We start from the raw sequence: 16,768 nt of genomic DNA, 5'->3' as shown, positions 1-16,768 counted from the left end.
CTCGTCAGCACGTAGCCAACAGTCACCACTTTTTACTAGTTGAGTGTACCTGCAACTTTCCTTTGGAGGCCTTTTAATCTTGAATGACAGTATCTTCATCTTTTTGAGTATATCTGATTTGTATGAAGCAGCCACAAATGCATGGAGCTAGGTCTAACTGACAATCATGGTAGATAAAGCAAAAACCTAATGGAAAATTAATGTAACATATTTCAATTGTGATTAACATATTTAATTCATTTCAACTGTTCAGAAAATTTTCCTATGTGAATTGGAAAAATAATCATTTAGATATAAGTCCTGGGCTTTTTCATCGAAAGTTCATTTCTCTGAGATCAGAGGCCTCATCAGAGGCCTCATCTTACTGGTAAATTCTCCCAGTGTAGACAGTTGTTAAGTGCTGTCGAGTCAGTTCCAACCCATAGCCACCCTGAATAGGATTTTCAAGAAGCAGCTGGTGAACTTGAACCGCTGACACCTCGCAGTTCAAACGGCTTTGCAGTCTGGTGCATTAACCCACAGCGTGACACCAGAACTCCAGTGTAGAGTGGAGGAGTATTACTATCTCAACAGTTGGACCTCTCAACTGGCATTTCAGGTGTACTCTGATCAGAGTAGACTCACTTCAGAGGTAGCACTTAGCATTCATCTGCAAATCAGATTTCAAGCTACATGCATGGACTACTACTTGCTTGCTTTTTCCATAGTGAAGACTGTTAATAATAGTTCACAATACAGATAGGATGTATTTCAACTATCTGAAACTATATATACAATTGAATAAAAGAACATAAGTTATTTGTTGTCAGAAAACCAGTACAGCCATTTTACTATCAAAATTTTATCTTTTTAATAATTTATTTAAATAAGATATTTGAAGCAATTTTTTTAAAAAAACAAACAAGATTTGTATTTTATTTCCTTGTAAAAATCTTTACACATGCAGACAAACCCAGTGTTTTAAGAAAGTATTCACCATCATTTAAACAAATAAACACTTAAATAGAACAGTGTCTGCAATTTTATCTGTATAAAAATAAGATACATTTTTACAGAATTTACGCTCCAGTTCTTATAGCAATAAACAATACACAACTATAAGTACAACTGAACCTGACCATGGTTTCCAATTAGATACTGCTAGGGCATTTTAATGTGCAAAAATTTAACATAGTTCTTTTCAAAATAAAAATGTCCTCAGTGTTTCTAGAGACCTAGAGGGTTTTAATAAATCAAATCCTAATCAGTCTGCTTTTAATGTTTTGATTGATTATGAGTCCACACACCACACCGTAGATGGGCAAAACCAAGACTTAATGCTGGCTCGAAGGAAAAAGTCAGCGCCTGTGCCTGCCATGTCCTGAGCGACTGCCACCATGGTGCTTGCCTTTATGGGACCTCTCAAAGGAACGAGATCTTTCACGCCTGTCCCTATGATGTCCCCTTTCATGTCTGTGCTTCTTGGCAGCATCGGAGTGATCCCGAGACTTGCTCTGAGATCGAGAACGAGATTTTTTCCTTTTATGACCATGTCTATTTGAACTTTTTAAATCATCTCTGGCATGCTTGGCCTTAAGGTGAGGTGACCCATGATTATGATGTCTTCGAGGGCTTTCACTGTGACTGCGGGACCTGCTTCTTGATCTTGAGCTGTAAGTTCCAGACCGACTCCGCCTGTTATTGTAACTTAGATAAAAATGGGAGCTTTAGATTCAGTTTGTACTGGCAACAGATTATTCTGGTGGTTGCTCATAACAGGTTCAAAATAAAACTATAGAATAGTTTGACCCTATCAACTGACAGGCCAAAACTAAAGACATTTTTCTAAATTTCCCCACCCTTCGTTAACCTACCCAAGCCTGTAACATTTAATGACTCTTAAGACAAGCATACACATTTATATAGGAGGCAATAATCAGCAATTTCTACAAACCATCCCAAAACTTATTGATTATTTATCATGTGCTCAAGTCATTTAAGAGCCAGAAGGAGCTAGCAGTCCCAAAACTGGTAGTCTGAACTCACACACCACAGCACACTCCCAAACTCTTTTTTCCTGATTTGCTTATGTTGACTGCCTGAAACTAACCTAATGATGGGAACACTCTAAGTATTTTGAGGTAATAAATACCTGGTTGTACACACACATACAAACACACATACTTACTGTCTTCTTGGCGTATGTGATCTAGAACGTGATCGTGTTCTTGACCTGGATCGACTTGCACTTCTACTATTTCTACTTCTCTTGCTGTCTTTTCTTACACTTCACAAAATCAGAAAATTATAATTATACACTCAGTGTGGGAAACTAAACACATAAAACAAAAGGCTCCTCAGAGTAGTATTATAACTCACCCATTGTAGGGACTTTTGGAAGCCTGTTGTCTATCCTCAGGTTCTTTTTTGACTGTCTTCACAGTAATGGAGACTGGTGACTTTTCCTCAGCTTTTACTTCTCTTGGTGATGCTTTAAAATACACATATATTAGATTAACAACAACCACGATAAAAAAGTCAAACCCCAAATCTGTTGCCACTGAGTCAATTCTAACTCATGGTGATCCCATGTGCTACAGAGATGAACCGTTTCACAGCCTCTTATCATTAAGGAAGCAAATCCAGACCTTTTACGCCAAAAATGGTTACAAAACATAACTCAGACTTTCCAAGTTTCAGGCTTCAGTTGACTTGTCATGAGAGAAAACAGTAACAGTTTAACATCATTGTTTCCACAGAATCATCAAATGTTAAAGCTTTCTAAGCATACACTTTCAGTGACCCTCAAGTCATTCCAATTATAAATCAATCTTACATGGCTTTGAAGCTGGAGAAAATCCACCAAGAGTTGAAAGGGCTGGAGTTCCATCAGGATTCAATCCCTTTGCTTTTAATTTGGCTTCTTGTAAGGCTACTTTTCTTTTTTCTACTTCTTTTTCTAGCATTTCATAATTTGGCTGTTGAAGGAAAATAGAGTTAACGTTTTCCCTTCATAGAAGTTTAGATTCTAAGAACTAAAGAATATTAACTAACACACACACACACAAAACACCCACTGACAGCAAGCAGATTCTGACTCACAGCAACACTACAGGAGAGAGTAGAACTGCTCTCCGTGTCAGGGTTTTTTCTGAGTCTCTCAATCTTGGCAGGAGCAAACAGCCTCCTCTTTCTCCTATGGAGGGTCTGGTGGGTTGGAGCTGCTGCTATGTTGTGATTAGCAGCCCAATTCATTACCCACTACACCATCAAGGCTCTTTAGCACAAACGCAAGTGAATAAAAATGACCTTTTTTCTGGTATAAAGCCGAAGCGTCTCTATGCAGATTTCCTGGATCTCCTCTTCTGTAGTACCAAAAAGAAGAAACCAGTGGGGACGAGTTGGCAGTGGAATCTAAATCACAAAAAACAGTAGTTTAGAAGAAATGTTCTCGGATTCTTGCCAGAACTATTAATTCTCATGACTTATCCTATAGGACAAAATCAGCTACACACATACCTGAAGAGCTCTAGCTGCAAGGTAGATGCAAGCACATGCTATAGTCTCTGGTTGAAATCGAACAAAAACATTGGTTCGAAGGCTGTCATTCATATAATTCCTGGAAAACATTTCAACTATAAGCTTTATACATAAATAAACCAGTTCTTATGAAGCTTACATATTGGAGACTCAATCTACTTTATTCTTTTTTCTTCTCATGTTTCTATTCACATCCTCATAGTCTAGCACAACAATTCTTAGCTCAAAAATCAATTAAGAGGTTAAAATTTAATACTAGAACTATTCTTAAAGCTTCCCAGTATCACAAAAGCCTTTAAAAACAAGCAAAAAACCCTTATTACTATTCCAAACAGAACTTACTTCTAAAGTAAGCACTTTCAGATAGCTCTGCCATAACTAGATTCAGAAAAATGATAAACCGCTCCAACAATACTTCAAGCCGTTAATCATTGACCATCTCTCCTTTATCCATAATGAAAAGCAGTGTCACCAAGTTCGTTCAAATACTCAAAATATGACAGGGGTAAAAGGTATTTTCAGTTAAGCATCCACCAATTTACACTTACATTAAGGAAACTAAGCTGATTCAGTAAATCTAGGTAGGGAAGCAAAGAGCTATACATAGAGGCCTTATTTACATACTTTTTTTTTTTTGTACAAATAAGTGATAAAGCTGTTTCAGTTACTAAACTGCTGGAGACTTTATACAAATCCAGCAACATTCCTAAATGACTTATAATACTTTATAAGTCATTTTCATGTTAGAATGTTAAAATTGAATAGTCTTAAAAAAAAAATCCATCACCTATGAAAATTGCAAAAATATATTAAATAGAACATTTAAAATGTCATGCATGTTTTTTCAAAGCAATGTAAGACTTTGCTAATAGTTCAAATATTTAGTAAATCTAAAAAAGCATGGCAGTTATTAAAGGGGCATCTGCTTGAGAAGAACACAAAAATGATGTCAAGTCAGTCCCCCACACCATCAACAGTAATTGTGGCTAGACAACAAACTCCGTGTTGTGTCTGTAAATAAGCCACATTATCTCTATCTCAATCATGTAAATTCTAGTGTTTAAATAATATTAACATCTTTTACAACTGAAGTACTTCTTATTTCTATTGCCTAAAATAACCTAGCAGCTATAAATTCATATAGTATGCCAATTATAAACTGTTAAGTTATTGTTTCCTTGGTAGAATACATACTGTACATACCAAAAATAGAAATGTAGTTAAACACCTAATTAGGAAAAAAAAAAACAAAACATTTCATTCATATAATGGCTGAACAACAAATCTATCAAAAATGAACTAATCATTTTGATAGTTACAGGAATACATTAAATACATAGGCATGTTGAATAGTTACTTCTAGAAGCAAATATACAAATCCTTTTGAACACCCCGACAGAACTAGAAGATGCTGCCAGATGGATATGGACCACTTCAGTGAATCTCGGATGAGAGCTTGCACTGGATTGGCTGGAGAGCAGGGCAGCCAATCAGGCCATCCTGAGGTCATGGGTTGAAGTGCAGAGGGCAGAGTTCTATGACTTACCATCATGGACTACCCTTTAATTAAAGAGTAGAAAAAAGAACAAAGTTAAATTGAGTTCTCCATTCAAAGTTATTAGTCAAGCCAAGAAAACAGGAAGCAGAAATAAGCATTTACCTTTTGGTTAAAAAACAAAAAAACAACAACAAAAAGCCCCACAATAAACATCTCATTTCGAAAAGAGAAAATGAAACTTACTTTATTTCTGCTTCTGTTTTCCTGGCTAGGAAATAAATGAGAAAAATCAACTTACCAGGCAGTTTGAACCAGGGTTTGATTACGTTCACATTCTAAGACTTGTAAATACATAACAATGATCTGAAGGACAGAAAAAAAAAAAAAAGCAAATTTAGCATATTGGTGGTTCTTTCAAAGCAGAGGTCAGTGAATATAAACTGCATAAATATAGGACCAACCTGAAATATAACAGATTCAATGTAGGTTAAGTTGATTGCTAAATTTCATAAAAATTTTGTTTAGAAGTACTAAAATGTTAAAAAAAATAAGTGGCCAATGTTGTGCTAAGCAATTTACTCGTATTAATTCTAAATTCCCAAAATATATTCTCCAAATACCCTAGAAGTCCAAATACCCTAGAAGCCAGAATGTGCACAACCGATACAACTCAAACTGTGTAATTCTCAGACATGGATGTTACAGTAAGCAATCACACTAACATTTTTGCATTGAAAAAGCACATGAAAGTATAAGTAAAAACTATATTTAAAAAGGAATCCTGGTGTGGCACTATGAGTTAATGTGCTGGACTGTAAATTCAGTTTGAACCACAAGGTAGGGAGTTCAAGCTCACCAGCCACTCCTTGGAAAGCCTATATAGGGCCGCTATGGGTTGGAACCTACTCAACAGCACTTTACAACATTATTTTAAAAAGTTATCTGCCAAAGTCAGACAGCAAGTTTCTATCTCAAGTCCTGACAACAGATATTGCTGTAACTATTACCTACAGTGGTTCCAATAAAGCTAAAAAACTTAGAACAAGGAGTTTTAATCTCTCATTTTCTAGGTGAAGAAACTTGAGCTTAGCCACAGAGGCAAAAGAGTTTATCTACAGTGACAGTTATGACTTGAACCTATAGGTCTTTGTTTACTTCTTATGTATTTTTAAGGAGCTCTGGTAGCTTGGTTACGAGTCGGGTTGCCAACCACAAGGTCAGCAGTTCAAAACTACTAGCAGTTCCATGGGAGAAAGATGAGGCTTTCTGCTCCTGTAAAGATTTACAGCCTCGGAAACCCTGTGCTGGGTCACTTTGAGTTGGAACCGACTCCATGGTATTTAACAATATATTTATGAATATTAATATCCAAAAGAATGTTTAAAATTCAGGTTAACTTTCTTAACATAAATATCAATTCATAAAAATAACCCCCCCAAAAAAACCCCGAATACTTACGAATGCAATTCCTGTAATCTACAACTCACCTTATGGGGATGCTTGACATGAACACAAAATCCCAACTCCTTTAGCACCCTCCTCTCTGCCTTGATAACTTGATTTTTGGTGTTTATGTAGTTCTGATCAAGGATCAGAGGGCTTGGAGTCCTATAGTTTGTAAGAAATAAAATCAAAACTGTTTTGCACATCCAAAAAATTTTATTTGTGGCATCTCCATTTTCCCTTCCAACCAACTATTGGCAACAGAAACCAGCTTTTGAAACTCCTGCAAACAAGTTAAAGCATTAATCTTGTGCTGTCCAAGTTATGCTAATTACATATACATTTAGATTAAGTTCCTAAAGGAACTAACTCAACACTGCAATGGAAAAACAAACCACCACTCTAAGCCACATGATCTGCACAGATTTCCTCATACCAATTAGGTTTAGAATAGTGTGTGTGTGTATATATATGCATGCACACACACATGAACTTAGGTGACTTGATTGATTTACTATTAGTACAAACTCCATTAGTCTCCATAACAGTAATAAGACCTTTTCCACCACTGACAAAAGTAATATGCTTTTGAAAAACACAGTACTAGTAAAATCCCCTAAAGTTACAATGATCTTACTCATTTTATAAATTATCAACTCTATGGGAACAAATAAAAATTAGTGAGAGGGAAAAAAAAAGTAGTTATTTTATTGTAGCCTACACGTTGACAATTTAAACAAAAATCTACTTATATTTTGTTTTAAAAAATTCAAAACTAAAAATTTGGCTCAGTTGCCAAAGAAAAAGAGGAGAAATATTTCAAGATTCAAAACTCAAAGGGATCTATGTAAAAAGGGATTGAAAAAGAAAGAACAGGTCCCATGTGGTCATGTTATGTAATTAGAACCAGCCCAAGCTGTAGTTATTAGGCAATACTATTAGACAATACATTTTAGTCTGCACTGCAAAAGAGAAGGAAAGATCACAGACCTGGAACATACTCAAAGTCTCTGTTAACAGACTACATTTTTGACAATTCCTATGATACAGAAAGGCCATGTGTATGTCAGTGGCTAAATGCTTAGAAAATAGCACTGATGCCTTGCCTTTAAAGGATTGTTTTGTTTTTCACAGAGAAAAACCTACACACAGTAAAAGACTATTTTAAGCCTTACAATTAAAACTGGTGTCCTGAGAAGTTTGTATTTAGGTTAAAATTGTTAAGGAAGTGAACCTATCATTTTCTAAACAGTCTATGTTAATTGGCCATATCTCTTTTAGAAACAAACATTAAAGAAACACTGCCATTGAGTTAAATACAACTCAAAGTAACTCTACAGGACAATACAAGATCCTCTATAGGGTTTCTAAGGCTGCCAATCTTTAAGAAGTGGATCACCACATCAGTGGGTTAGATAAGCAGTCTAAGCACTGTGCCACCTATTCTCAGGACTCTGGGCACTGACTGATTATATATAACAAATTTGTGGGTTGGTAGGTCAGTTTTGATTTGTAGGGACCCTGATGGACTTGAACTGCCAACTAAGTAGATAGCAGTCTAGCGCTTATCCTACAGCATCACACCAGGACTCCTCCATACTCTATTTTAGCCAAAGACTCATTAAGTTTTTACGCTGAGGCAGAATCTCAACATTGCTTCTTAAAGATAATCACAAATAAAAGTTTCCATTTCAACATACTAATAAGATCCAGAAAGAAGCAATTTCAAAAAATATCTACTTAAAGACTTGTAAGTAAATAAATAGCCTATGTTAATGAACCCTATGGAGTGTTTTTAAAAAAGCATCTTACTTTATTTTCATTAAAACTTAGAATGCTTATACTGCTTCAAAACATTCTGACATGTACTGTATCAAGGACTAAGCTTGGTAGAGCTTACAAAATGAAAACATAGCTGTTACAAAGCTGAAAATGGCCTTACTCAGTTCAACTCATAGCTACCACACTTAAGAAGGTGCAAGGAATGAGGCCACCAATTTAGATGGACTTTTTACAAAAACACAATAATGAATCAGTTTTATTAGACAAGGATAAGTTAGTAGCTTTTTGGAGAATAACAAAGTTAACAAAAAACGAATCAAATTTAACTCTCAATTAAATGCAGTTATGTGCATATGTGTTGAGTGCTATTGAATTAGTATATGTGTATATATATATGTATTAAGTGCCATTGAGTTGGTTCCGAGGGAACAGCTGGTGAACTTGCAGTCTGGCACATTAACCCACAGCGCCACAACAGGGCTGCGTACAAATAAGGAAGTATGTATACACGCTATATAAACACTTATTCAAAAGATCTTACACACTTTCATGGTTTTGTCACTACAGGAGGCTTTGGGGGGGGGGGGGGGGGGGAAGGAGACAGAAACACATCCATCTCAGATTCTTAACTGATGGACCTGCTAGAAGGAATACCTCTTGGGGGACAGCTGTGTCACTCATCTCTTGCCCCTACACCTAGGGGGCAACTAACTACAGCATTATTGTTGAAATGCAGCTATCTCACTGTTTTCATTTTCCATGGATAGCTCTAAGCAGTTTATTTGAAAAGAATTGCTTTCAAATACTGATAAGATTCATTTTCTCTTCAAGTTAATTAGCTGAATGCTTGCCTGAATTCTGGCTAAGATGTGGTGCCAAATCAGGCTTAATAACTGCGCTTAAACGAACTATTATTTTCCATCTATGCTACCATAATCCTTTTTCTTTATTGTTTCATGAAAATCCCAATAACATCAAAACAAGTCATGCAAACCAAACTCATTAATTTACTATAATTCAATTAGCACACTCAACTTTTTGTTTAGGCTTGCTATTACTTGCAGAAAAGTTAACTTTGTGGTTTTACTTTATGCAACTGGTTTTACCTCCCAAATCAGTAACTACAAAATGAATACATAATTTATAACTACCTTATACTAAAAATGTGTATAGGAAGAGACTACTCTTCACTGAAATTAACAAAGCATCAATTAGTACTTTCTGTGATATATAACAAGCACATTAAATGGAATTAAAGCTTGCTTGAATTTCTTCCTCCTCAATCAAGTTCTCCTACAAACCAGCAGAAGTATCCACAAGTTGCATTTAAAAATCTCTTTTGCTAAAAAGAAACTATCTATTCAGAGAAACATAAAAATAATTATTATTATCAACAAACTCACAAACACCCCTCTAGCCCTAACTCCCCGGCTTTAAGCTTCTAATGTCATGTTTTTTAGGTAAACTTGGGTGACAAAATCAACTTTCAAATTTTAATAGGACACTCTGACATTTGGTAATTTATCATCTTTCTTCTTGGAATTGTTTTTCCTGTAGTAGGATTAATTTAACTGAAATACAATTTAACAAAAATAAATAAATAAAACAGAAGTAGGAGGCTCTAACACGAATATTATCATTCATGTGGTACACATATTGTGAAACTTTGACACAAATTCCAAGAAACGAAACTACCAGTAACCTAGTCAATGTCAACTTCGGGAGACCAATACTCAAGACAGAGGACTGCTCAATAAAATATACATACATACATACCATACATACGTGTGTGTTGTGTGTGTGTGTATATATATCCCCCCCCCAATCTTGTAATGCCCACTTCAAAGAAAGTAAGAATATTTTTTCTTTAGAGATTATCTGTGTAAGCTGAATGTCAACTATAACCCACTGTCATCTGGCTGATTCTTATGCATAATGAACCTGCATAGGGTTCTTAATGGGAGCAGACAGTCTCATCTTTCTCCTGAGAATCAGCTGGTGGGTTTCAACTAGTAACTTTCTGGTTAGCAATCCAGTGACTGCGCCACAGAAATAAACTGCACAGGAGGTTGGACTAAATGGCAAGATCACTTAAGATGCTTCCAACCAAATCAAATCCATTCACATCTTGAAAATATACCATATTAAAAATATCAGTAACAAGTTGAACCAGTCTGAAAAATTTCATAGATTATCCCGAGTCTTTGAGTATATATATATATATATATACTCCTTAAAACTATAGGAAGCTTAATTTATTTGGACTTGTTAAGTACTGTGGAGTCGGTTCTGACGCAGTGACTGACCCCTGCACAGGGTTTCCGAGGCTGCAGATCTTTACAGGAGCAAAAAGCCTCTTTCTCCTGCGAAACAGCTCATAGTTTTGAACTGCCGACCTTGAGGTTAGCAGACTGATTCATAACCACAGTTGGCAATTACTGCTATGAAAAAGTATTCTTCCTCTTTGAAATGTTTCAGCCATATATTTTGAGTCAAACTACAGAAAGCGGAAGGGGAAAAAGCCAAGTAACCCAAGATGGGACCTGGGCACCTTTAAAGCTCTTCTTCATTCTAATGTGCAGCAGAGCTAAAAATCAGTGGCCTAATACTATAATACATGATGCTTCTAATCATTATCAAGGTCACATTACACTTAGATATGTTATGTGCCATGGAGTCTAGTGTATGCCTAAGTATCTCTAAGACAAACTAACATACTTTACTTAACTAAAATACAACATTAAAAGTACTATCTTTAAAAACATTAACCTATGCAAAAATATCAAGCTACAGTTCTAATAACTTGGACAGCAAAGACAAAAGCTTATAACAAGAAACAGGAGTTTTTCTAAATGGTTCACCAGTGGCCAACCTGTTAGTCCCCGATTCCAGTGACCTATTCTCAGAGCACTGGCTTCTCCTTGGGGATTTTCGATACTTCACTCACTGTTGCCATGACGACAGCTTCATCTCTATGTACCACTCCACATCACCCAGGCTTTGGTAAATGTAGCTGGTCGCTGTATAGTCGGTTGCAAGGGAAAAAAGAGTTGAAGTTAATAACATATACAGATTATATGTCTGAGTAAACTTGTAAAATGCATAGAAACACTTTTACATCCTGCTTTTTTTTTTTTTTTTAAAAAAAAGGCTTCCATGCAATTAACAACTCCTTTTAAATTTCATGCTATAATCACACTTTTTAGACTGAGACAAAATAATTTTCTCTGTAATGACAAAAAAAAAAAAAAAAAAAAACCACTGTAACATCAGACACAACAGTTAGATGGGATATTTTAAATTCCAAGGTTTTTATAGTTATGAAGACCTAATTTGACATCAAGGAAGAAAATTCTAAGTCTCACAGAAAAAGTTCAAACAAATTAATGATATGTAATTACATAATAGTTGGCTCAACAGCTCAAAGAACACCACCAGAAAACTATTTCCTTTAAGCAAACAGAATCTTTTGATTAAAAATAGAGAGCCTTTATTAGACAACCATTTGAATAGTAAACTGATGTCTAAATACAAGAATATAAGCTCAAACCATACTCAATAATTACTCTCTGGGTAAGGTTAAAGTGAATGGGAAAAGATGGGGCGGGGAGAAATCGTAAGAAAAACACCATGAAAAAGATTTGAACAGCAATGTTTCAGGACTTTCTGATTAGGCTATATCATTTTAAGGATATTTTACCATCAGGTTGCCTCTGAATTAATTCCACTATTGACAACTTTAAAGATTCAGCCAAGAGTAAGTACCTACGATGTGGAGCATTGATTTGGCACTAACCAACACCCAAACCCCAACACAACTTAAAATCATTTCCAACAACTTCCTTCCAAACTCAGTAAAGTTTGTCTACCACCACAATTCCTTAAAAAGAAACACAACTCATCTAGACCAAGTAGATCCTTCTGCAGGATGTATCAGAAAACACTGTAACAGAGTTGCAGGAAGACATACAGCTGAAACTTTGTAAGTTATTTTCTCTCACAAGAAAACATAGGTTCTCACATCGTTAAGCAAATACTGTTTCTTATCTGTATCTCCTAACAAGATGGGATAAATGGGCCTCATCTAAATGCAGTCCAATCAACCCACTCACTGAGACTATATCTGACCAATACAAAATACCTGTTTAATCCCTTTGACTTCAAACTTCAAACTTTATCATCCTGCAGTCCTTTCAGATCCGGTATTATTCGATATATCGTAGTTCAATGTTGAGAAGTATTCTAACAAAAGCCAACCTCAATTGATAAAGAATTAACTGGGACTTCAAACAGAAAAACAATCTACAGAGAACTTTGCCACAATATTAACTTGAACTACTTTGTTTAAACTTCCAACTTTCAGTCTTCCAGAGATAAGAGGAAAAAATAACTTACAAAAATACACTCACACTTGAGCCCAATGTATTCTCATTCCCTTTCTTGTTTAATCTTAAACCACAGGACTGGCTTCACAGCACCTTTAGGGATCCATAAATGCAACTGCCTCTACAAACTTTAGATAACTGGTTAATTATAGTTTTTCCAAATTAAGTTTATGTATTGGTATGCTCCTATGTGAATTTTTAAACCTAAAATTAAAGTCAGTTTTCATTTGCATCCATATTAGCTTCAGAAGAAAGAACGTTTTGATTTGATGATTGGTGCACAGTACAGAATAAGAGATACTATGTTCAATAATGCCATTCTTACCTTTTTCCTCTTAACTGGCGTAGATGGTGAAATACATTAATCACATCTCTTATTCTTCTTGGTGCTTCTTCAATTTTTGATGCAAGATTAATACACGCCATGGCAACAATCTGCAAATAAAAAACCCTTGTTGTTGTTAGGTGCCATCGGGTCGGTACCGACCCATAGTGACTAAGTCAACAGAAGTAACTGCTAGCTAAAACTGATGTATGATCCAGTAAAGCTGGGAAAAAACAAAGTGCCTCACTCAAAATATAACAAACATATTTCAACGAAGAAACTTTAGGGCACAACTGAGACAACCCTTGGAGAATAAAATTAGAAGACACTACTAGTTCCTAAACTTATCCTAGCATGTTTGTTTTTAATTGTTCAATTTCTCATTTCAGAGTTAGAGTAAAGCTCAATTTCGCTGGAATTTTACTTTGGTTGAAAATCGTAATTCTTGATTCAATTAGGCATCTGGGCTGGAAATCAACCGCACTTTTTAAAACTCACTCCAAGGGTTCCCCCCTCCCGCCGGGTCTAGGTGGTTAGGTACAAAGGCCTGATAACCACTCCCTTTCGGGTAAAGCTGGCGGCCGGTACCATCACCCCCCTTCCCATTTCCGGAGGAAGAAATCCCCTCTTAACCCTTTGTGCTTACCTCAAAACTGTGTTTGACGAAGGATTTGGAGTAGAAAAAACGATGAAACAACACCTGCCCCGTAGCCATCGCCACCTGCAGACAAGAGAAGAGAACGAGGCCAGGGGTCAGGCGGGCCGGCATCAGGCGCCGCCGCCATTTTGTGCCGCCGCCGCTCGCCTCCCCCGCCCGCGAGCAGCCCGCTCCCCGGGCCTCCCTCGCTGCCCTCCAGTCGCCTCCATGGCTAGAGAGCCCCGGGAGTCCGGGCCACCGGAGGTACGACGGGGAACGAGAGGGCCAGGAGAGGCGAGCCCGGCCGACCCCGGGGCCGCAGCACTCACCTGCGGCAGCCGAAGGAGGATGCCGGCGGCCTGGATGAGCTCACAGCCCAGGATGCGCAAGTCCGTCTCGCTGGGCAGGTCAAGCCCATCCTGCATGGATGGGGTGGGCGAGAGCCGCTCCTCCGGGATAAGCGAGTGATCTATAGTAAGCGAAACTTCCGAGTACAGGCGGTCGCCGATCAGGATCCCTCCCGTCGTGGTTGTCGTCGTGGTAGTCGTCCCGCAGCTGGAGCCGCCCGCGCTCGGAGCAGCCGACGAGGCGGCGGCAGCAGCGGCTGTAGCGGCCGCGGTCGGGTGAGGCCCGGACGCCATAGTCTCAGCGAGCCACACGCACGCCCAACGCAGCCGGAACCCAGAACCAGACTAACCAGCGTCCTCGGCGCGACGGATATTCCGGTGACCGCCGTGTTCTAAGACGCTTCACGCAGCGTGCGCTTCCGCCCTGACGTCACCACGCCCGGTGACGCACGCCAACTAGTCCCTACTAGGGCGGGGCAAAATAAAGCCAGGGCCATGACCTGACGGGGAGAGATGGTGTTTCCGGTAGATCCTTGCCCCATGACCCCAAAGGTGTGCGAAAAACCTATCTCTTAAATCAGGTTCAAGCTGCCTTTTTTGTAATATTTTTAGTCACAGAAAGAGCTCTTCGACATACCGTAGATTTGTGTTAGCCTTAGATTTCCTAAAATCACTGAGCGAACGAGTTTAGTAAAGTGTACAGCACGAGTCCCTTCACCCCAAATTTCGTCTCCCCTAGTTTTTCGCTTTTCCACGCGGATATTCTACATTTACAAAAGGGAATGTAGGCCTATCTTCGCCAGCGACGTCATGAAGTCCCGCCAATCACGCCGACCAACGAGTCAGTGCCAACTGATACCGTGTCTGAGTGAACTTGTAATTGAAAATGACCGGCAAGGAGTCTGGAAAGGGCTACTTTGTTGTACGTATTTTTAGAAAACAGGAATGTGAACCGCATCGATTCCCAGAAAAAGCACTCCAAGGAGCACGTGGTCCTCAACGTACCGAAGGGGAAGCGTGATGACGCCTGGTGGGCGGCTGCTTCAGCGCCTTTTGGGAAACTCAGGCCGGGCCAGAGACAGTGCCTCACCTTGCAATAATTGGGAAAATCCCTTGTTACCAGAGAGTTTTAGAGAGGTCATTTGGTTGTGCCTAGGAGCTCCTGATGACCGTGATTAGTCTGAATGAGTGAAACCAACGCGTTTGTGTGTTTTTTTCTCTGTGATCGTCACTAGAAATGCCCAGTTTTCCCTCAAATACGAAACAACATACTGAATCAAACAACTACAATCTAGTATTGGAAAGAAAGGACTCCACTTCCATACTCTAAGAACCACATGCTCATCCAAGAGCTTTTTCTGTGAATCCAATCAGTTTTCCATCCTACGTTGGAACCCTGAAAGAGTAACCCAGGTGGCACATTGGGTTAAGCTTGGGCTCTAGGGGGAAGGTTCAAACCCACCAGCATCTTGACGGACAACGATGAAGTAGTTTCCTTAGGTCAAGATTTACTGTCTGAGAAGCCATGGGAGGCAGTTCTACTCTGTCCTACAAGCGCCTCTGTGAGTCTCAGTCACCTCAATGGCAACGGGTTTAAGATGGTGGTTTTGGTTGGTGTTTTGGTTGAACTGAAACTAGTGGAAGAACAGTGTATTGTACTGGCCTCTTTGAGATACTTAAAATACTATAACAAACTTGTAATGTGTGTCCTCAGTTTATTTAAAAACTAATGTCTGGTGTGTCAGTTTCTTGGTTTTTATAATCTATGGTTACGGTGTCCTGGTGTGGCGCTGTGGGTTAAGGTGTCAGACTGCAAAGTCGTTTGGACTGCAAGGTCAGTGGTTCAAGTTCACCACCTGCTCCCTGTAACCCTATACAGGGTCGTTGACGGCGCTTAACAACAACAAATGGTTATGTAAGGTATCTTTGGGGAAAGCTGAGTAAATGATACAAGGGAACTCTACTAATTGTGAGTCTTTATTTCAAAATAGAGTAAAAAAAGCGATTTGATAATATGTTTCACTGAAGCATTTGACTTCAATGAAAGCATCACTTAATATTTGTAATGACGTGTTTAGTGCTCTCGACTCTGTTCTAACTCACAGTGACCCTGAACTTGATGTTCAAACTGACCTTGTGGTCAAGTGCTTATCCTACAGTGCCATGCCAGGAATCATAATGACTTGAGAGTAATATAATTAACTTATTTTTAAGAGTATTTCTTAGTGGAAAGTTCTTTCCTTTAAAGAGTTTCAACCATGCCTCTCCAATGGACTAATGGTGAAGTACTGATACCTTTTATAATACATTTTTACCCTCTAGGTCCTTGGTTATGGAACAAGCCTTGGTAGCATAGTTGATTACAAGCTGGGCTGGTAACTTTAAGGACAGCAGTTCGAATCTACCAGCCACTCCATGGGATAAAAATGAGGCTTTCTCCTCCCATAAAGGTTTACAGCCTTGGAAACATAGGGTCGCTGGCACACAACCATTATAACCTTGATTGTCGAGTCCCTGGGAAGTTAAGAACAACATGTTCTCCAACAGTGCTCTCTAATTCTAATAACTTAGTTTCCCTGTGCCCGCCCCCCTTGACGGTCATTTACAGAGGAGCAGAACTACAAGAATAATTCCACACCTTTGTGCTCATTTCTCACTCCCCACTGACTGTACCCTTTAATTACATCCAATAGATATGGATATTTTCACTAGTCCTACCTCCAACACAGGTGGAGGAACTAACCCAACACTTAATAGAAGTACCTGTTTAGCATTAAAACATCAAACTGTGATTTTGCTTTTCATTTTCATTTCCTTTTAAAAAAAAAAAAA

At 38.3% G+C, this 16,768-nt stretch overlaps 1 protein-coding gene across 2 annotated transcripts; it reads right to left on the bottom strand.

Moving 5' to 3' along the window:
* Positions 1 to 895: 895 nt before the first annotated feature.
* Positions 896 to 14,580, bottom strand: CCNL1 (cyclin L1). 2 transcript variants are annotated; one of them, XM_006867942.1, is made up of 11 exons: positions 13,919 to 14,580; positions 13,599 to 13,673; positions 12,953 to 13,062; positions 6,505 to 6,625; positions 5,316 to 5,380; positions 3,499 to 3,598; positions 3,289 to 3,393; positions 2,816 to 2,957; positions 2,359 to 2,470; positions 2,168 to 2,266; positions 896 to 1,686 (listed from the first exon to the last, which is right to left on the bottom strand). In XM_006867942.1, exons 1-11 carry the CDS (start codon positions 14,228 to 14,230, stop codon positions 1,338 to 1,340), a joined length of 1,590 nt encoding a protein of 529 aa, XP_006868004.1. In that variant the 5' UTR covers positions 14,231 to 14,580; the 3' UTR covers positions 896 to 1,337. The 2 variants fall into 2 exon arrangements, with proteins under 2 accessions (XP_006868004.1, XP_006868005.1); XM_006867943.1 differs by lacking the exons at positions 896 to 1,686; positions 2,168 to 2,266; positions 2,359 to 2,470; ... (1 more) ...; positions 3,289 to 3,393; positions 3,499 to 3,598 and adding an exon at positions 5,055 to 5,079 and having other exon boundaries at positions 13,919 to 14,230.
* Positions 14,581 to 16,768: the final 2,188 nt, after the last annotated feature.

This window comes from Chrysochloris asiatica, unplaced genomic scaffold (genome assembly GCF_000296735.1).
Source record: "Chrysochloris asiatica unplaced genomic scaffold, ChrAsi1.0 scaffold00113, whole genome shotgun sequence".
In the NCBI taxonomy this organism is placed as follows: domain Eukaryota; kingdom Metazoa; phylum Chordata; class Mammalia; order Afrosoricida; family Chrysochloridae; genus Chrysochloris; species Chrysochloris asiatica.
This window is presented reverse-complemented; position numbering and strand designations above follow the sequence as displayed.